The sequence below is a fragment of the Sturnus vulgaris genome, chromosome 8 (genome assembly GCF_052056855.1).
Source record: "Sturnus vulgaris isolate bStuVul1 chromosome 8, bStuVul1.hap1, whole genome shotgun sequence".
Lineage (NCBI taxonomy): Eukaryota > Metazoa > Chordata > Aves > Passeriformes > Sturnidae > Sturnus > Sturnus vulgaris.
The window spans coordinates 30,062,933-30,083,838 of record NC_142250.1 but is presented as its reverse complement, the minus strand read 5'-3'; the positions used below and the strand labels follow the sequence as shown (position 1 = coordinate 30,083,838).

General features: G+C 38.8%; 1 protein-coding gene across 1 annotated transcript in view; it reads left to right on the top strand.

Moving 5' to 3' along the window:
• The window catches only part of NRAP (nebulin related anchoring protein), a 48,055-nt gene that overhangs the window by 24,805 nt on the left and 2,344 nt on the right, over positions 1-20,906 (top strand). The window contains exons 22-41 of the mRNA XM_088169349.1: positions 534-638; positions 1,094-1,201; positions 1,778-2,089; positions 3,106-3,210; positions 5,340-5,438; positions 7,245-7,349; positions 7,743-7,850; positions 8,273-8,386; positions 9,697-9,894; positions 11,107-11,211; positions 12,228-12,326; positions 13,175-13,279; positions 13,647-13,754; positions 15,348-15,659; positions 16,417-16,521; positions 17,179-17,277; positions 17,396-17,500; positions 19,012-19,119; positions 19,776-20,091; positions 20,322-20,470. Coding sequence (XP_088025475.1) covers positions 534-638; positions 1,094-1,201; positions 1,778-2,089; positions 3,106-3,210; positions 5,340-5,438; positions 7,245-7,349; positions 7,743-7,850; positions 8,273-8,386; positions 9,697-9,894; positions 11,107-11,211; positions 12,228-12,326; positions 13,175-13,279; positions 13,647-13,754; positions 15,348-15,659; positions 16,417-16,521; positions 17,179-17,277; positions 17,396-17,500; positions 19,012-19,119; positions 19,776-20,091; positions 20,322-20,470 — 2,865 coding nt within the window. The remainder of the gene's footprint in view (positions 1-533; positions 639-1,093; positions 1,202-1,777; positions 2,090-3,105; positions 3,211-5,339; positions 5,439-7,244; positions 7,350-7,742; positions 7,851-8,272; positions 8,387-9,696; positions 9,895-11,106; positions 11,212-12,227; positions 12,327-13,174; positions 13,280-13,646; positions 13,755-15,347; positions 15,660-16,416; positions 16,522-17,178; positions 17,278-17,395; positions 17,501-19,011; positions 19,120-19,775; positions 20,092-20,321; positions 20,471-20,906) is intronic.

Genomic DNA, 20,906 nt, shown 5'->3' with positions numbered 1-20,906 from the left:
GTCCTTGATGTTTTCATTCGAAGTTGTAATGTTAGTACTCACTGGAGTATTGTGTCAGCAATTACATTGAGGTCACAAATGCTCTGCAGATTTAATTGCTTAGTATTCTTCATTTCATGCCTAGAGTTCTCTGTTTCTACATCCTATTAAAGGTTTTCATTCTACCCAAGAAGTAGCTGCAGTTTAGCACTGGGTGAAATATGTCCTTGCATGCATTTTGTAGAGTATGAATTGATGCCAGCTTTATAGCTAGATAAGTAGCTAACTTTGAGAAATAAAATGAAAGTATCCTGATATATGTGCTGTTTCAAGGAAGCTTGAAATTTAACCAGGAGTAGTTTGGCCAACCTGACTCTCTGTAGGTCAGCTTTTAACTCCATATTTAACCCAAAAGTTCAAGATGTGAAAGAATAACTTCCCCAAATAAGCTGACCCTTAGAAATCCTTGAATATTTGGGATGTTTTAACCAGTATTCCTTCAGCTTTAAATGTGGACTACTGCTTGTTGACCCTGCTTTGCTTCCTGTGGACAGGTTGCCTACAGGTCAGGGAAAGAGCAGTTTCTTCATCAGTACACCATCAGCAAAGATGACCCTGTCTTCATGCTGGCCAAAGCAAATGCTGCCAATATCAGTGAGGTACTGTGTGATTCCCTCCCTCCTCTGAGAAGTTACAGCTGCTGTGAAATACTTGTTCTGTAGGTAAAATATATGTTCTTTCTCAGAGAAGGTCCTCATGTTTTAGATACAAAAACTTGAAATTTCAATTTCATGTTCCTAATAAATAGTAGCCACATCTGCTGTTCTGAAGACTTGCCACTTCTAGAGTTTGAAGCTGTGCATTTTTCACATGCTTCCAGGCAAGTGGCACACTCACAGTTTCACTGGAACCAGTGAGGTACTGGGGTTGCAATAACCACAGCATCCACAGTTACAGGATGTAAAGGAAGACACCAGGATCTGATCTGTACCCATGTGGTTTCCAAGCATGGAGTGTAAGAAGGACTCATTACTTGAGAGCTTTCACTGTGACTATAGAACAAATGGAACGGATTGATAGTAATAAAGAAACTGTGCTGTTGTCATCTCTTTAGAAACTCTACAGGAGTAGCTGGGAGAAGCAGAAGGAAAAAGGATTTGTGCTTCGTTTGGATGCTTTGTCATTCTTGACAGCTAAGGCAAAGAGGGATCTGGCAAGTGATGTGAGTATGGACTCCATCAGCCTTCTTTTTCTTAGGACAGCTGACAGTCCAGGTTGCTGCTAGTGTTGGGGATGTGTCACATATGTCTCTGTGCCCTGAGCCACCCTCACTCGATTCATGCTAAGGAGAGATGGAGGAGTTGTCTGAGTGATTGGCATTCTGTAATTAATCAGAAGGTTTGCTGTGAGCAATTCAGAGCTTTTCCCCACATGCTGACTGTGTTTTCCTATTCTCATTTTGACCTGAGGGTGAATTTTAGAACTCAAAATGAAGTGGAAATCTCCTGTGAAACATCATAACTCAGTACAGCTATGCCTGGCCAGAAAATTCCTGAAAGAACCTTCTGACCTCTGTGCCTGAAGAATGTTGTTTTTCCTAGAGAGAACCAAAAAGAAGATATTTCTTACTGGTTTTTGTGAGGGCTTATTCTTTATAGACACTAATTTCTAAGGCATTGCAGTTCTATTTTACAAATGATCTTAGTTGCTTTTATTGAGGACCATTGCTTTATTCCCAGTAGAGCTGTCAGTTTGGCAGCTTAAATAATTTACTCTTGGTCTGTTTTCTTCTTCATAGGTTAAATATAAGGAAGGTTATGAGAAGATGAAGGGTAAGCTCATTGGAGTAAAAGCTGTGGAGGAAGATTCGCAGATGGCTCATTCCCTGCAGATGTCAAAGCTGCAGAGTGATCTGGAGTACAAGAAGGCCTTTGAGGGCACAAAGAGTCAATTCCAGATCCCCATGGATATGGTGAACCTTGTTCATGCCAAAAAGGCTCAGAATCTGGCCACAGATATAGGATACAAGACATCTCTCCATCAGTACACAGCCCTGCCTACTGACAGGAAAGTGGCATGGGCCAAGTGGGCATATGGATTGCAAAGTGATGTAAGTCCAGAGCTCCAGCTATTTCAATACCCTCTCATCCAGCCCATTCTCAGCCCCACTTATGGCTTTCTCCAGATATTTATGCTTGTAATGCCATGACATCCTTATGCATCTAATTTTTCAGCTATTGAACAGTGAATATTAACAGTAAATATTAACCACTTGTTTCCTCAAGAGATATATTTAAGTAGTGCAGTGTTTTTGAGCAGGGTTATAACTCCATTATGAGAATGGCTTCTTCAAAGCCTACTTCAAATGCTAATAAAGCACTAGGATTCCTATATTATGTACATTTATTTTTGTTTCCTAATATGCAGGGAGGTTAAATAATGTATGGTGATAAAATCCCATATGGAGACCACGTTCTCAGCTGTAGCCATCAGATGAACTGTCTGATACTGTACACAGTTAAGTTAGACTTTCCATTCTGAGGTTAAAAGTCAGAACTTTTCAAGGCGACTGAGAGAAATGTGTACAGGCCTTGCTGAGGTATGGCTGTTGAAACCTTTGTGACATCTTTGAGAAATCAGCCAAGAATTTAAAATTCAGTACTCTTGGTAGGAGAGATTTTGTGAAGAAAGTGAGAAGTGCTCCTGTACTCTTCTTCCTTAAAGACACATGGAAAAACAAACAAAACAAAATGCTTTCTCTCTAGTAATACAAAAGGATATGGTTTGGAAAATGCTAAGTATAATTTTCTTTTTATTGCAAGTCATGGATGATCCTTTAAAGAGTGCTCCATATACAGTAAAACTGAAGTTACAGTAAAAATTGCAAACAACAGTAAGGTGTAGACCACTTTTAAAAATTACCTTGCAAGGCATATTGCACAAGTGATGGTGTGTCCTTATACTTCTATTTAATTCTGTATTTTTTTTGTTTTCCTTGCAACTATGCAATAGTGAATAAAACAGGCACTAATTTGACTTCATTGTTGTTCCAGAGATGTCTGAGTCCTTTAATGGCATTTTAAGTGTATGAATACCAACAATAGGACGTTTTCTTTCCTTTGTCAGAACCGATACAGAGCAGATTTGAACTGGATGAAAGGAGCTGGATGGATAGCCACTGGGTCATTAAATGTGGAACAGGCTAAGAAGGCAGGAGAACTCATTAGTGAGGTGAGATTTCATGACAGCATGTAACAGAATTTGCTGCATAATGTGTGCAAAATGTCTGTATAAAATTAAAATAATTTTCACTCAAAGGGGAAAGAAAAAGGCATACCACATGAAAGCCCTCAAAACCAGGGATAGGACTGGTAATTAGAGGGAAACCAGATACCAAACACATACCAGTAGGAGTCCATATAGCCTTTGCAAAAACAAAGTAGGTGACAAATGATATTATGAATAATAATGGCAATCAAACAGTGCTCAATTGCTACCCACTAGCCTACCTTTTTAATGAACCAAAACAGGAGAGATGATGAAAAGATGGAGACATTGGACCCAGAACCTTCTTTTGTAACAGACACACGTTTCCTTCTTGCTCATTTTTCATATGTATCCATATTAGCTATTGAAATTCATATAGATATCTCTGTCTATAGAGATTATCTATCTATCTATCTATCTATCTATCTAATCCATCAAGTAGTTTTCATCCTTATTTCTCCCTATAAAAAATCTCACTTACAAGAGAAGGCAGCCTCTAGAATACTTTGTGCCTGTCTCATGAGGCCTTCAAATGAAGTTCTGGTGGAAATAGTTAAAAGTTTCATAGTATTGTGTTTCTGTTATTTCAGAGGTAGTCCTGCTGGCCAAATCTGTTGCTGTAAGAGATTGAATCCTGTGATTTTTCAGTAACTATGGTGCAGGAATCATGTGTCCATTCACTCTGTGGTGTCTCAGAAAAATACAGTCATCCTTTCCCAACTGACTAATTGCTAACACTATTTTTTTTTCCCATGTAATCATCCATCGTGAAGAAGGATGATTCTTTTTAGATGCCATAAATGAAATCCTCAGCCCGTGTCAAGCAAGGTAGCTTTATAAAAGCTGGTACAGTAATGCCAGCTGGAATAGTAACTGTGAATCTGTCTAGGTGTTCCATTTGGATGCCACAGTAGTGAAATCTGCTGAGTAGAAATTTTATCCCCTAGGTTGTTCATCTCAACCTTTTTGTGAGTACTAAATAATGATAGTTTGCTATGAGCCTTGTCGTTTCTTACATATAGTGACTAGTCCTTCTATACTGCTAAAAAACAATTGCCAGAATATAATCTCTAGCAATTTTATGCAGAGATGTTCTGGTCAACACTGCTTTGTCTCCAAATCTAATTAAGACAAGGCATAAACCACTTTTGTTCACTGTTAAACTCAGTAAGATTGCTCATTTTTAAGATAATACTTTTGGAAACCAAAACATTACTTATAAGCTTATCATACTTTAAAGTGCTTATGTGTTTTACATTGGTATTTTTATTCTTTGAAGGGTCAAGATTTTGCTTCAAATAAACTTCTGTAAGTCACAGCTCAGTTTAAAGGAAATGACAAGCCATGAGTTTCTCTCATTGGGAAATTTTGGAATTTGCACTCCAAATTTGCGTTTGGAAAATTTTGTATGTGCTATTTGGAGAAGTGATAAGCGTATTGATAGATTTAAGACAATTCCTGCAGGAAGAGAAGCTTTGTTGACCTGGCCAAATGGAAAGAGTGTCATTTTTTCATTGAACTGCCTACACCTTAATTATGTATATATAACAAGACCAAGAAGCTCTCAGAAGCTACTGAGTCCTTAACAGCAAGCAAAATGAATATCATTATCTAGAAGATATGCCATAACAATTAGGTACAGAGTCAATGACTGCACAGATTTGCTGCAGGTTTAAGGAGGTTACCTAAACCCCCAAACAATAAGTTAAATAGTTGCTGTTATTAACACACTACAATTGTCTATAATTTCTTGCTTAAAGGAACTATAAATTAAAAATACAATCGGTCATACTCCATTTGAAGTAATGTGGAAAAGATTTTAAGATCCTAAGTTCTGGAGTATTTAGGTAACCAGAATCTGATTTTGAAATATTTTTCTTATATTTAAAGATTAATATTAATTGGCAAAAGGTTATTGTTAAATTGAAACAAATATTAATCTGAAAGTACCTAGGACATAAAGATGAGGAAAGAGGAATAATAATTATGTTCACAAATTCACTCTAATCTCCAGCAACCTATGATTTTTCTCTTTCAAATAGCATGAAAGAGCAGCACAAAATTCACAGCTTTGATCTTTTTCTGCTCAACAGAAGAAGTACCGTCAGCATCCATATGCTTTGAAGTTTACCAGTATTAAAGATACTCCTGAGATGATCCAGGCTAGAATTAGTTATAACCAGGCTGTGGATGTAAGTTATAATGTATATACATTATGATTATAAGAGTGGTATCCTCTTTGAACGACCTGATTGAAGCACTGGCTTTCTCTCTCTCCCTTTCTCTGAGATTATCCTTGGGAACCATGAAACTTCTCTATTCTGGTGTGGTGCATCCCACAAAGAGCACGTTTCTAACTTGGACTGGAAAGAGATCCCACAGAAGTGAATGGGATTTTCATACAGAAAGCACTTTCTGTCCCATTTATTTTCAGAAGTAAAATCTAGGAGTAAGACTGACCTTTGACCTTTAAAGAATTTTGGCATTTTGATATTCATTAAGGAAGAACATGTTTGGGGTTCTTTCCCCTTTTCAAACAGATCTTTCAAATTTCAGTTTCTGCATATTCTTTGGAAACAAAATGTAAAGCAGCATGACAAGGAAGGAAAAATAAATTATTTCAAGCTGTCATCCTGCTGAGAGAGAAATCCAGGAGGGGAAACCTTAAAGGGAAGAATTGAGGCTGTTTGGTGTTTAAACATGTTTATTTTTAATAGAAGAGCGATTTAAAAATATTGTAGACTTAACTGGGATAATACAGAACTGAATAATAAGCAAAAGTCACTCAAAAAAGACAAGTTTCAAACATGAGAGGATGTTTTATTGTGAAAATAGATATTTTTAAAGTGAAGGAGAAGATGAAAGACTTTGTGTAAAACACATGCTATTGTAATACTTTTGGTGTCTGTGTCTTTGGTTTAATTAATAAGATCCAAAAGGCTTACATCTCAGGCAGGATAAAATAAGTCATTTTGTTCCACTGAGCCACAGTCAAAATCAGTCTGGTGCTCTACTTCTTCCCACAAGGAGTTCTCATTAATTTTCCTCTACAGGAGCTGCAATACAAATGGTCTCAGCTGCTAAAAAAGTGTCAGATGGGTGAAATGGAGGGGTCCATTCTAATCTGTAGGGCCTCAAACTCTCCTGCAGAAATAACAGCCTAGGGAAGGCAGGTCAGGTGCTCCAGACATGGGTCATACCTAAGGCCAAGAAAAGGTGTCTGTCTGAACCCAAGTTGAGAAAAAGACTAGGCTGGCAAAGAAAAATAGTATGAGAAGGAGAACTCTGCATAGCCATTGCAGGGGAAGTTCCAGTTCCAGTTAATTGCATAAAACTCCTCTTACCTGTCTGCAGACATCTGAAAGTCACCTGGTCCTGGGCCAGCTCTGCGTTCCTCCTCCAAGGGTTGCTGTGGGTGGCACACACAGACACCTCTTCTATGATGGGATAAATCACCTTCTGAGGTGTTTAAATCTCTTCCCATTGACTATTGAGGACCCCTTTGCAGCTAACTCTGGGAATGAATTTGAAGCATTTGCACAGATAGTTACCATCCCATTTATCTGCTAAAACAGAACGCCTTTGGAGAGGCATTTGGGGATCTTCAACTTTCTGTATTTCTGTGGAATTTGAAAGTGTTAGTGGGTTACTCATTGCTGCACACACTTAATTGCTGCTGTTTATTTTTCTTCTCCCCACTCGCATATGTTAGAAGTTTTATCAAATTAATATTCAAATATCTGAATTTTCATATACATTGATTTACACACTCAAAACTTCAAGGAGCTCTTCTCTAGCATACTCCAGCTGATAAGTGTATCAGACTCCCAAAGCCTTTTGAATCCATTTTGACAGATACAATTACCTGTATTTATTAATGCCTCTGCTGCTTTTCTGTAGTGTTTGCTTTCCATAAACTTAATTGCTAATGTTTTTGTTTGAACTAATGATTGAACATGTAGAGAGTACTTGCCACTGAAATTCATCTCTGTTTGCAGAGGCTGTACAAGGAGCATGGAGAGAGTATAAAGCATCAGTATACACCAACGACAGATCTTCCTGAAATCCTGCAGGCCAAATTAAATGCTATGAATATCAGTGAGGTATAAACATGACCTTTAATATTTTAAAGGAAAGTGGAAATGTTGATAGTGCTTTGCTGTTTGTCCTAAGCAGGAAATCATACTAGATTTCTTTCCTTTCCCCAGTATATGATCATTCTGTGGTCTAAATATTTCTGAAGTAATGTAGGAAATCAAACTTCTTATCCAACTTCACCTACATTAGAATGATTAGGAATGAACAAACAAACAGCCTTTTATAATGGACATTTGTCTTGCAATAATTCCAGTTATGCATTGATAGTTTCATTCACGTTTCCCTCTGCATTAGAATAGAATGAATCTCATGTGTTAACATTTCTGGGATATCAATAGTGCTGTGATGCCAACCCTCTGAACTGCAAACCTTCTTTATTTCTGTTCTGTATTTCCTAGACTCGTTACAAGGAGTCCTGGAGAAGGATGAAAGATGGTGGCTATCAGCTGAAACTGGATGCCATCCCCTTCCAGGCAGCCAAGGCTTCGGGTGAAATCATAAGTGATGTACGTGAACGTACTGCTGATATTGTGCAGTGCCAGTCACTCCAGACTGTACCTGCCCTGCTGAGTGACTCTTGATGGAAACAGCATGTCCAGCCAGCTCTGCACCTGGGAGACATCTGGCCTTGGACTAGTTAGTGGTGCTTTTGGAGGTGCAGCCACAGTGAGGTGTTGTTGGCCAATTAGCAAAGGCAGGTTTGTGAAAGCCAAGCTGAGCAGTTTACCTGCTGCAGACTGGTCAGTCACAGGGACTGCAGCTGGGTGAGGCCTTCCTAGAACCCACTAAAGGTTCATTCAGATTTATTATCATACTCAGTATTGTCAGAATTTTCTGTATTATGAAAACCCCTTTATTCAGATTTTAACAGCTAGACTAATACTTCTCTTTACTCTTACCCACATTTCTCTTCCTACTTCCTTTTTAGCACAAATATAAGGAGGCATTTCAGAAAATGAAAGGGCAGATGGCTGGCTCATGTGGCCTGGATGGTGACATTCGTATTGCTCATTCAGTCCATGCAACATCTCTGCAGAGTGATGTAAGTACACGGAAGAAGATGGGGGCATTCTTGAATTGGTTTCCTAACTATGAGTAGTTTCTCAAGGAAGATTCACTTAGCTGTGGACTAGCTGTGGACTAGCCTAGTTCTTTAAAACTTACGATTTTCTGTCCCACTTTCCAGATATTTTAATATAATTGTTATATTCTTGCCATTCTTCTACGTTATTTACAGTAACATTAATTTGACAGTAAAAGAAGCCTGTGTTGTAGCACACTCCCCTGCTTCATACCACCACTGTCTACCACAGAATATTTTACTCTGTGAAAGCATCACTCTGATTGAGAATTAGCACTGGTCTTTGTACAGAAGTAAATTCAATTAGTTATTCAGTGTTTATTTTCAATTTATTGTTTTTCTGAAAGACCAAAGGATGACGGAGTTTATGGAATTTCAGGTTGGACTTTTTTGGTTGGGGAATGGTTCCCACTTGGTCTTGACCTGTGCTAAGAATCACATAATTTGCTGTTTGCTTATAAAGATTTTAACTCTTCAGTGCATTTTGAAGACTGTGGCTTGATCCAGAAAACAGTGAAATATAAGGGAGTGTGTTCATGGTTCTCAGAAGTGCTGGTCTTGTAGTGTTGGCAGGCTTAGACAAACAGGAAAGAGAAAGTGTCTGAAGAATTCATCCATCTGTCAGGTTACTCTAAGTCATTTGATGACCACCAATAACTCTGGATTGTTCCTTATCCCAGTGAACAGCCTGAACATCTCAAATTTGCATAATCTGATTGGGATGTCATGTGAAAAAAGTTCTGTGAAGATTTCTGCACCTTTCTTCTCCTGGACAGAGACAAGAAGTGAAAAAAAACCAACCCAGCATTAAATATTTGTCTAAAGTTATGAAACTAAACTGGCCAAATCAACAAATATTTTGACCTGATGGTTTGTTCTAATTTTAATATAAATAAGGCTTCTTGGATATTTTGCTCAGGCAGTATCTGCCCCTTTTTGTGACACTTTCTAAACAGGCAGTGAATTAGGACTTCTCTTGCCAGCTTGGTTAATTTCATAGATTCAATGTATCAAGTTTTAACAAAAAACTAAATAAATTGTCTCAGCTTAATTGAATATTATAAAGATGGCTACTTTTTGATGAAGAATAGGCTGCCACATATTCTAATTATAATTATTGATCTTTCACTGTATAGTTAAACAAATTAGGGAACCTGTTTTAAAAGAATAATTTATACTGCAAAATGGAAGAAATACGAAGAATGTGTCTTCTGATCAAAACCTGAATTTTAATTACTTTGCTGTGATATCTATGTGATCTCATTGGATAGGTGAAATACAAGCAAGGTTTTGAGGACACAAAGTCTCACTTCCACCTGCCACTGGATATGATACACTTGGTGCATGCCAGGAAAGCCCAGTCCCTGGTCAGTGAGCAGGAGTACAGGCAGCTGCTCCACCAGTACACTGCCTTGACTGACGATGTGAGGCTGAGGTGTGCCAAGAACGCCCACAGACTGCAGAGTGAGGTAATGGCAAAGTGTCCCACTTCACAATTTTAGAGAGATAAAGTCTTTGATGATTGGGTAGAAAAGGGTTTTCAAGTGAGGATGATTGTGCAGTTGGTAAAAATGTCGTTTTTAAGGTTTTTCTAACAATGCTGACTCTTTACCAACTGGTATTTACAACTTGGTTTGGATCTGGGTGAAATTTCAACCTTTCACAAGAAAGGTTGGATTTGTGAGACACTTATAGGCTCTGGCCCAAGACGCCTCCACTGAAATTCTAAGGATAAGCTTAACTCCCTACGTAGTCTCGAGTGAAACTAAATAATGCCTTACAAATCTGTAGGCAGAGCCTTGAGCAAAGGGCTTTTCACAGATCACATTGCCCCTGCAGACCTCAGGAGGGGCTGTAACTTACAAACATACCTGCCACAAAATGCTCAAAATGCTGCTGTATATCACCTTAACATTTCCAGCCAGCAGACTTAGAGAGGACAGACTGTGTCCAAACAAGTGTAACATCAGATACCAGTTGTGTTACCCTAATTTGGGTGAAACACACATAATCAGAGATTCTGAGGCAGGTTTCCATCCATCCTACTCCTCATCCTTCCCATTATCAAATGAAATAATATATTGTTGCAATGTATTTGTCAGGAACCTATTGGTAACTTTTGAAAAATTAATATTTACAGGGAGTCGTTGCTAGGTTTGGTGGTCCAGAAAATATTTTCATGAAGTGCATGCAGTGGTTCAGTGCTATTTTTCTTTAGTGTTCCTTGTTTGTATTATGACCATTCAGAACTGTTAAAAATCAAGGCTAGTTTGTCTGCAGTTTTTCTTACTTAAAAGAGAAAGAAAAAGCATATTTTCTTATGTTTTTATAAACTGGTATTATTTTATGTATATTTATAAATCAATAATATCTACCTGTGATTTATGTGTTATATATGAAGAAAATCTATGTACCTAGAAAAAGTTTTTCAAATGGAAGGCAAGAGTTGAAGCAGCATTTGGTGTTCATGAGGCTCAGTAGTCCTCAGACTCCTACATCTGTGCTGTAGATCTGTCAGGGCTGTATCCACACAGACATATTGATAAACACAAGATCTTAGGGCAGTGTGAACTCTCTGTGGTAGATACTAATTTTAATGGATTTACTGTATATTTTTGGGTGGATAAATATAGGGCATCTCAACTGCAAACTCGTAATTACTTCTGCTTGGTTTTCCTTAGCATTTGTATCGGTCTGACATGAACTCTATGCGAGGCGTTGGATGTATTACCCCAGGGGCCCTGGAGATTGAAGGAAAGAAGAAAGCTTCTGAACTCATCAGCGAGGTAACAAAAGAGGGTTTTGATTTCTCCACTACGAACAAGAGTTTGCCAGATGTCTTTCTATTAGACTGGGCTGGCAAAGTGACTCACTGGATAATGCCAGGCTCCCTCCCCTTGCCTTTGATCATTCCACTCGTGTCCTAACTGCAGATGGGTGAACCTGATGGAGTTTCAGGCTTTGCAAACTTTGCTAACTTATTTTGCAAATCTGTTCTCCCATGTTTCAGACTCAGGAGGTGGTTATTTTATGTTATTTATTTAGGAATTTAAATGGGCTTTTTCAACTAAAAATAAAGTTGTGCCTATCTGTAGTAAGCACCTGGTACTATTTCTCCAAAATTGGAATGAGCTGTGCAGTGCCCAGAATATTACAGGGTCCTCACCTCTACTCCTGCTTTACAGTCAATCTGTTTTTCACCTGCTGCTTTTGTGTGCTATTGTTTTTGTCCCTCTGTAGCTCGACTTTTAATTCATCTGTCATGTTCTCTTCATACAGTCTGTCCTAGTTTCAAATCTTGCATCTTTTGCCCATATTCACATAGATGTGAAATGAGGAAGAGTAGGAGTAGGGAACAAATCCCTGCTTGCAGTGGCCTTGCAGTTGTTTTGCTCACAATTCTAACATCAGGCCACAGGCCAGGTGAAACCTTTTTTTCCTCACAAAAAAATCCAGTGGGCTTGTTCAGCTCCCTCTCTCTTTGGACTGGATTGCCTTTGGTGTAATTCCACTACCCTGGGTTAATGGCACCAAGGGATGAAATAACCTCATTACTGTTTTCAGCATATTCAGTGTGGCAGCACTTTTCTCTCACGTCTTATTCCTTATTTACTTTTCATTTCCCCTGTGAGACTTGAATGCACCTAACTCAGAATAGCAAAAGGTAAATTAGTCTAAGGATTAATAGACAAACTAGTTTTAAGCACAAAAAGCAGTACTAGACCACTGGAATTGGAAAAAATCCCTCATCTGACAAGGCAATTTACTTATTCTGCTCGTTTTTCTTTGTGTGTGAACTCAGAGTAAATATCGTCAGCAGCCGCATTCCTTCAAGTACACATCGGTGACAGACTCTCCTGGCCTCCTTCATGCAAAATTCAGCAATATGATTGCTAATGAGGTAGGCTCTCCTAACGTGAATCAGAAAATATGCTTTTCAAAATGCAGCAAGCTGGGGATGGAGAACTGGGAAAGAGGAAAGAGACAGCCCTGTTCTGAAAGCAAAATGCATCAAAAAAAGCAAAAGCATCACTGATTTGTGCTTTTTCACAGTTAGATCACTTTTTCTTTTTTTTTTTTTGTTTCCAAACATTTAATACCATTTTCAATTCAATCTCTTTCAAAAAGCTCACATAGTATCCATACAACAGAGTTCCATAATCAAGTTTTTTTGCATGAAACAGAGACTCAAAAATCAGGACTGTAGGGTGTTCTAGAGGGAGCTCATTTGCATAGTATGATCCACCTTTGAGGGCTCCTCAAAGAGCCTTTTCTTTTCTAGAAAATAATCACTTTTCTAAATTCTGAAAAAAACAAGACAAAACCTATAGAAAAATTATCAAAATCATATATAATAACTTGGAGAAAAACTTCAAGCTAGAAAATATGTCCAGTCTACCAGAAATGCTTTCCTTTTTATTTCACACACATCTATGATGCTCTTGACATTCTTAGCTCTACTTTTGCCCTGCTGGGAATGTAAAAATGCAATGCTGAGAATGTAGTGGTTTGACATCATCATATATTTATATCATATATATTTATAAAAATTAGTGGTTTTTTTTGCCCGGCAAAAGCCCCAGGTCTTTATGCCCAGAAAAAAACTTTGCCATTTCAGTGATATACTCAGCTATTTTCAATGATGGCTGACTACAGTTGTCACAATCATTAAGAACTTAAGTAGTGCTGTTGTATTACTGAAACAAGAGAGAAAATGAATTTCAGTTGTCTCTTTGATCTCTTTGCCAGCGCCTGTATAAAGCAGCAGGAGAGGACAGTCGGCATCACTACACACCAACGCTGGGTCTGCCAGAGTTTACCCGGGCAAGAATAAATGCAGCCAACCTCAGTGATGTAAGAATTTGTCCTGTATTTCTTACAACTTATCTCAGATGCAGGATGAATTGTGCAGTGCCAAGGAAGATGGATAAGTAGAGGAAATTTGAGGTCTATTCTATTTGTGCTTCCCCTGATTTGATTATAATGATATTTATCTTCATTAGCATGTATATGGTTGTGAGTAAATTAAATTTACATAAAGAACGAGACTTGTTTTGTCTGAGTTAGTAGGATTTCCCAAAGATATTTAAAAAAAAAAATTCTTTTGATTATAAAGAATGAGACTGTAACACAGAATAACAAATGAAAGATGGTTCCTTTGTTTGTTCCTTTGTGCATTTAAAAGTAAAGCAGCAGTCTACATGCGCCTTTCCCACTTTAGGCAAAATACAGAGAATCTTGGCATAATCTACGTGCTCAAGGCTACAAGCTGACAATGGAAGCACTCCCGTTCCAGACTGCCAGGGCCTCCAGAGAAATTGCCAGTGATGTGAGTTGAATGATTCAACCTCCCTTCTTGCCTAATTTCTGTTAACTTCATGTAAAACAATGTCTAAAGCAGATTTTACTGAATTAAAGCAACTCCATAACCATGTGAGACAAGTGTGAGACAGAATATATTACTTATGAATGAGATTCTTTGTGTGAATTAGGAAAAAAAAGAAGAGGAAGAATCGCTGCTAATCGGGAACCAAGCCAGGTTAAACATCTTCCAGTGGGAAATAGGAAATGAATTAAAGTATTTGCAAACAGAAAAAACTGGGATTCTTCTTTTTTTCAGGCTTTTGGCTTCTCATATTATAAGGTGCCCCTTAACTCTGTCCATTCTCTTTTCACCTGACTTTTGGAAGTGTTTAGTGTTTTCAAATTGAAATGAAGCCAGAAACAGCTGTGGGTTCTTTGAATCCCCAAAAATCAGGAGTTACCTGTCCAGTTAGGAAGTAAAAATCAGTGAAAATTCCTGTAAATATATATCGTTTTAACTTCTAAAATAGAGGAAACAAGTAATCTTATCCTTATAAATATTCTATCATTTGGATTGTTGTACGCAAAACACTCAGACATGGTGGTACCCATTCCTCAGAAAGCCTAAGTTCATCCCTCCTTCACAAGACATTTAATAAATTCTAAGAAGATGGAAAAAGTCTTCATTTTGTGTAGTATTTAGTTGCGTACTTTGTCTCTAATGTGATAAAATATGAATATATTTCACATGTGTTTAATGAAGCGACCATTTCTAGTTGTAATTTATAATATATACTTAACCATATTTTGCAGAGTGCTTTTGGTTACAGCTTCAGATCTGCTCTAGAGGGTACAAGTCCATAATAGAATTACATCCACTTACAACAGATCTGAATTTGGCCCTTCATCTTCGAAGCACTTTATAAACATTAGATGCTGTAATTTAATCCCCACAACTCTCTTGTGTGGTAGATAAGTGTTATTATCCCATTTCAACTACATTATGAACTCTTCAGGGCCCAGGCCTTCCCTTTAAAGTTCTAAGCACCCTGTTGATGCTGTATAAATAAGCATTATCATCATCATCATTATTTCACAGAGAGGATAAATGCAAGATCACAGGGAGAGTCATAGTCCCAGCTAAGATGAGAATGAGGGGTTGCTGGTTCTTATTCTTCCCAGGAAAACTGGATTTACTCTTTAAAATAGCTGGGTGGCATTTGCAAATCTGAAGGCTACAGAGTGCATGGTGTTTGCTTTTGTATAGATTTTTTTCCTTCTGTCTTTTGTTTGTTTCTCTAACATGCTCATTCCTAGTGATGGGAATAAAATTTTCAGAGAGATAGTAAGAGTACGTGATTTGAGGTTAAACATGATCAATGTTTTGGGCATATTCAGAAAATGCAATGAGATGAACTTAACTTTAATGTTGCATCTCCTGTGGTATTTAAATTTGAGAGCAATGAGATATTCAAACAATTGCTTTCTAGTGCTACATACCTTGACTGGTTTTACAGAAAACATAGATGTTTCAGTAATTTCTCTTAAGTTAGTTGTCTGGAATAGCTGGTCTAAGTTTGGCACATTTTCACATTTACCCTTTCTCTAAAATTTTCAGTACCAATATAAACACAATTTTGTGATGGAGAGAGGAAAATGCATTGGTGCTAGAAGTGTTCTGGATGATGCCAGGCTGCTGCACTGCTTGCACGCTGCCAAATTACAGAGTGAACAAGAGTATAAGAAGGGATCCCAGGACGTGTGGTCTCAGTTTCATCTGCCCATGGACATGGTCAATCTTGTCCATGCCAGGAAAGCCCAGGCCTTAGCAAGTGATCAAGACTACAGAAAGAGACTCCATGAATTTACAGCACTCCCAGAAGACATGAAGATGAAGTGGGCCAAAAGAGCCCACATGCTGCAGAGTGAGGTAAATTCTTTCTTTTGGACCCTACCAGCATGTATTCCTGAGCCTGCCTAGAGGGAGAACCTCAGCACTTGGCTCTTGCCTTTAGAACCCCAAGTCAGGAGTCCAGACAAATGGTGGTGATGGTTTTGCCTGATGCCCTCACTGCCTGGTAAAGTACAGCACACATGAGTTAGTTGATTGTCATGTCCTTTTAACATATAAGGGAGAACAAAAATGGAAAATGGAGGATTGGATTAAAGTCACACAGTGAGACACCACGACTCTGAAGTGAAATCAGGATTGTTGGAATTGCAGGCACTTTTCTGACTTTCACTTTTTATTGGGTCTGCTTGATTTTCTTTAATAGATTAGGATGTAAAAGCAAGCCTTTAATGTGAGTAAAGAAAGAGTAATGTGTCCTCCTAGAAATGGGGTTAACGAGGAACCATGAACCAGATAAAATAATTAGTATTCCTGACTTGAACTCACCTCATAAAATTATTTCAAAAGAGGTTCTTTTACGCCCAGTACAAACAGGTTATTACTTACTGCTTTGAGTCATACTAATTCACTCGTGGGGCCTTCTCTTCTAACTTGCATATGATACATTATTTAATTCCTGGTGGAATGAACAAATGCAAACAGTTTGGCTTTACGATCTGATATGTGCATGGCAAATGAAAAACCTCAAAATGTGAGTATGAACCAGGGAGTTTTTTAAAAAACCTTAATAGCTGTGGATACAAAACTGATAGTTAACGATTTTCATTTTTAACAGCATCGCTATAAATCAGACCTGAACTTCATGAAAGGAGTTGGTTGGATGGCTCTGAGATCTCCGCAGATAGAAAATGTAAAGAAGGCTGGAGAGCTCATCAGTGAGGTAACTGATAAATCTTTCATGGGATAGCAAGTCTGTAGGAATTGTTTACCATCAAGGCTCCTCGTTACATGACACTTACGAATGTAGCTTATCATTTCCTTTTGATGTGGGAGCCTGTTTATACAAGGTGTAAGTTACCAAGAAGCAGTACAGGAGACACAAGTCCACTGTGTGACACCTGCTGAATATTTTCCATTCCAAATGAAACACAAGAGTATAAGCAAAACATGTAGCAATAAATAAATTCAGGAAACTCCATTATGAAATTCTAAGCAGGTGGTTATGGAAGTCGCATAGAAAGATACAGCACTGACAACCACACTGAAAGGGCATTTGCCTGCTCAGTATCATGCATTAATGGAGAAAAATTATGAGCTGTCAAAAGTGTAGTGTTCAAAAGCTTTTTTGCATGTGAATTTTTAGTGGGAAGTCCTTTGCATAGACAGACACACACAAAAGTTCTGTGCCTGATACAAAGGCATCCCCAGTCCCTAGCTGAAAGAGCAACTGAGACTAAAGCAGAACAGTGGCTTCAGGAAAGTGTCTTTTATGTTTTACCCCAGTTACCACACTCTTGGAATTGTTATATATCATTAAGAGAAACATCTCATGTTTTTTTTTCCTTTGTTTGTTTCTGTTGCCTCCTGCCCTTCCCAGATAAAATACCGGCAGAAGCCAGAAAGTCTGAAGTTCACTGCTGTGGTTGACTCTCCAAGCTTGATTCATGCCAAAAACAGCTACCTCCAGTGCAATGATGTAGGTTACATTCTGATGCATAAGTGATCTTAACTTTTGCTGTACCATAATGCATAAAAGAATTGGTCTTGACATTGCTTCCAGTATCATCTGCATTCAATAACTTTTGTCCCCACAGAGACTGTACAAGGCTGGAGGCTCTGAAGACAGGCACAGGTACACCCTGCCTCCTGATCATCCAGATTTTATCCGAGCCCGCCAGAATGCACTTTACATCAGTGATGTGAGTAAACCTTCTCCTTTGGGGAGCTGACTTGGTAAACTTGTTTGGGAATAAAAACGTTAGTGTATGTAGAAGCCAAGTTCTCTGAGTCTGCCCAGAATTAAAAGAAGCCAGAAGCAGTGAACAGCCAATGTGTTGCTAGGTTTGAGCTTGAGGAATTGGGAAAAGTCTGCTAACTTTCCTTTTGAGCATTCATTTAATTTCCTAGGGCAGTAAGCTATTATTAAAGATTTCAAACCTTCATTATAGATATGTTTAGTTACAAACTAAAAATCTTTTTGGTTTTGTTTGGGTGAGGGAGGAGGGAGAATCCTCTTTCCTAGACTATATATTCTACCTTTCTGAAGCTGCAACACGATGTTGAACTGATCCCTTAGGCATAGTTGTCATCAATCTGGATGTAACTGAATCAGTGAGTGGAAGTAGTTTAAAGAGAATTTGTTTCCACATTATCTCATACAGAGGAACTCAGTTTATTCCCAGTGTCCTGTTCCCTGACTAAATAGCTGTTGTCTTTACTTGTAGGGTCAGAATGACTTTGTAAGGAGCTTTGAGATAGGTGAAATAAACAAGAAGAAATTACATTTCTGAAGCAATAGAGGAAAATGTAAAAAGGCAAATATTGTGTGCAAGGGTTGCACAGAAATGAAAGGTCAGCCCTGTTAGCAGGGTGTACAGTGATTGCTTCTGCCCTGGCTGTCTTGCAGGATTTCTGGCATCTCAGTTTACTTTCAAATTTATCACCACCTAGCACTACATTCACCAGTGAAACAGAAGATTATCTTAAATTGTGGAGTGGGTTTTGTGCTTCTTTTCTTATGGCCACACACCCCAGAAGGGATGAATCAAAGACTTACAGAAAGCAAATGAATAAAATCAGAAAGGGACAGCCGAAAGGAAAGTGTCAGCTAAGATACCATGGCTGTGTAGTAGGACCTGCAGACTGGAAGCTATTTTAAGAAAGCTACTAATGGAAGAAGAACCAAATCTAGAGCAATTTCTCTTCAGGATGTAAATGTGATTCACATCCTCAAAGTCACATTAGAACTGGCTGTTATTCCACATGAGTTAATGAAGCCACATGTGGCTGGGGATAGAGACGAGGATCATTTGAAAAGCTTGAAATAACTGGTATTGAAATTAGGATGCCAGGAAACCCAAGACACTGTGAGTGGATGCATCAAAAGAGAGAATAAGGGCAATATCAATGCAATATTGATGTGACTGATGCATCACAGTTTCTAATAGAAATTAAATCGCATCAAAAACAACCACATTCAAGTACAAAAGGAAACCCTGGTGGCACTTTTCAGATGAGGCATTTTATCATTATGGTGAATAGAAAAGAAGTTGAAGTGCTATAGAACTGGATCAAAACCTTGGAGATGGTACTGATGACTCTTGATACAAATAAGCCCAGTAGGATAAAACATTTATTATTGCAGTTATGGGACTGCATTTAAGAAACTGCAGGGGGAAATGACTGTTTTGTTCTTTTCTTTTCAACACAGAAATTGTATAAAACATCTTGGGAACAGACAAGGGCATCTGGCTATGATTTTAGGATTGACGCCATCCCGTTCCAGACAGCAAAGGCTTCGAGAGAGATTGCTAGTGATGTAAGAATTGCTCTGTTTCAAACAATTCCCAACCCTCTTCCCATGCCACTCCATCCTGTGAAAATGGGTGAAGTCTGACATGAGTGAACTTTGTTCTGGTGTGGAAAATTGGTGATCCAATGAAACAAAGTGCTGGTTAGGTGCAAAGATTTCCAGCTAAAGGCTGACATTAATTATATCCAATACCAGGTCTTATGTCCCAAGAGTTTTTATTGGGAAGAAGACATATTATGATTTAATGAAATAAAATAGGTACTAGGCTATGAATAGTTAATATATGGTCTAGGATAAAGTGGGTTATCTTTGAACTCAGAAGACCACAGCTGGAAAGAAAGCTAAAGATGGAGGAGCTTCATTGGCTGAACTGTGTATTGTGTATACCCAAGAGTGCAACAGTAGGAGGATCTCTGATTACTTTTGAGAGATGAGCATTTTGGGCCCCCTAAGTCTTTCCACTTCTTTAAAAAAGAGCACAAAGGTAATTCTTCTAAAGTGTCTTGTTAGATTAGGAGATGTAGTTTGATATCAAACAAACCCTTGGTCTTTGTGCACTACAGGAAACATGATTGATAGCTAGGGGAGGATAAGTTATTTCATAACAGAATTTGAAGGTAATTTGAATGTGAAAATGAGATTTTCCTCTGCACTTCTTGCAGTACAAATACAGAGAAGCTTTCCTGAGAGACAGAGGCCAGCAAATTGGATTCCTCAGTGCAAATGATGATCCCAAAATCAGGCATGTCCTCAGAGTGGGGAAACTCCAGAGTGACCTCCAGTACAGGAATGATTATGCCCTAAACATGGCACAGTTCCAGAGTCACCTCAACCAGCCAGGATTCCTTCATGCCAAGAGAAGCCAGCAGCTTGCAAGCAGTGTTAACTACAGGCAGCCCTTGCACCAATACACTTGTGACCCTGAGCAGCTAAATGTGAAACATGCAAAGCAAGCCTACAAGCTGCAGAGTGATGTAAGTGTGGCTGAGCGACACGATCCTTCCCTGGGCTGGGGGCTGTCTGTGCAATCTCCTTTTCAACAAAATCACCTGGAAAGAACCACAGTCTGCTTGCTAAAAATGAATAATTTGTTTATTATTGACTCTGCTGCTCCTTTATATGCTCTCTCTTGAATACCCAGGGCATGCGATTTGGTTAGAGCTCAGCAAAATAATACATCCTGGTGCATGTTTCATTCTCTCAGGTAGAATACAAGTCTGACTTGAACTGGCTCAGAGGCATTGGCTGGACTCCCCCAGGTTCTCACAAAGTTGAAATGGCAAGAAGAGCTGCTGAGCTGGCATACCTTCGGGAAATGGGATTGCTGCGTGCTGCTGCTCAGTGCAGACCTGGAGCTGTAAGTAGAGTAAACCATTCTTCTCACAAATCCCAACAGCTCTGCTCCTGACCTGCACACATCCTGTCTAATACTTCTGAATGCTCCCTGAAGTCGACAGTTCTCCCTATTATCTGAACAGGATATGTGCACTTCCCTCATGAAGCTTTGTGCCTTAGTGTACATCTTAATTTGAAGGAACCGTTGAAGGGAATTCAGCAGTGTCAGCAGTGGCAGGTCAGGATGTGTTTTCCCCAACATGTGGATGATGTCAAATCTCCAAGTGTCCTAGTACCTCTGAGGAAAGCAGAAGCAGAGGAAGAAGGGACTCCCCATGCAATTCCCATTCTCTTTTCCCGATTTCATCAGGAACCACATGTTGCCATGTAATCTCCACTGGCAGCTGTATTGACAGGCTGAGTGTGGCTCCTAACAGCATAAAATGTGCTGTGGGAGG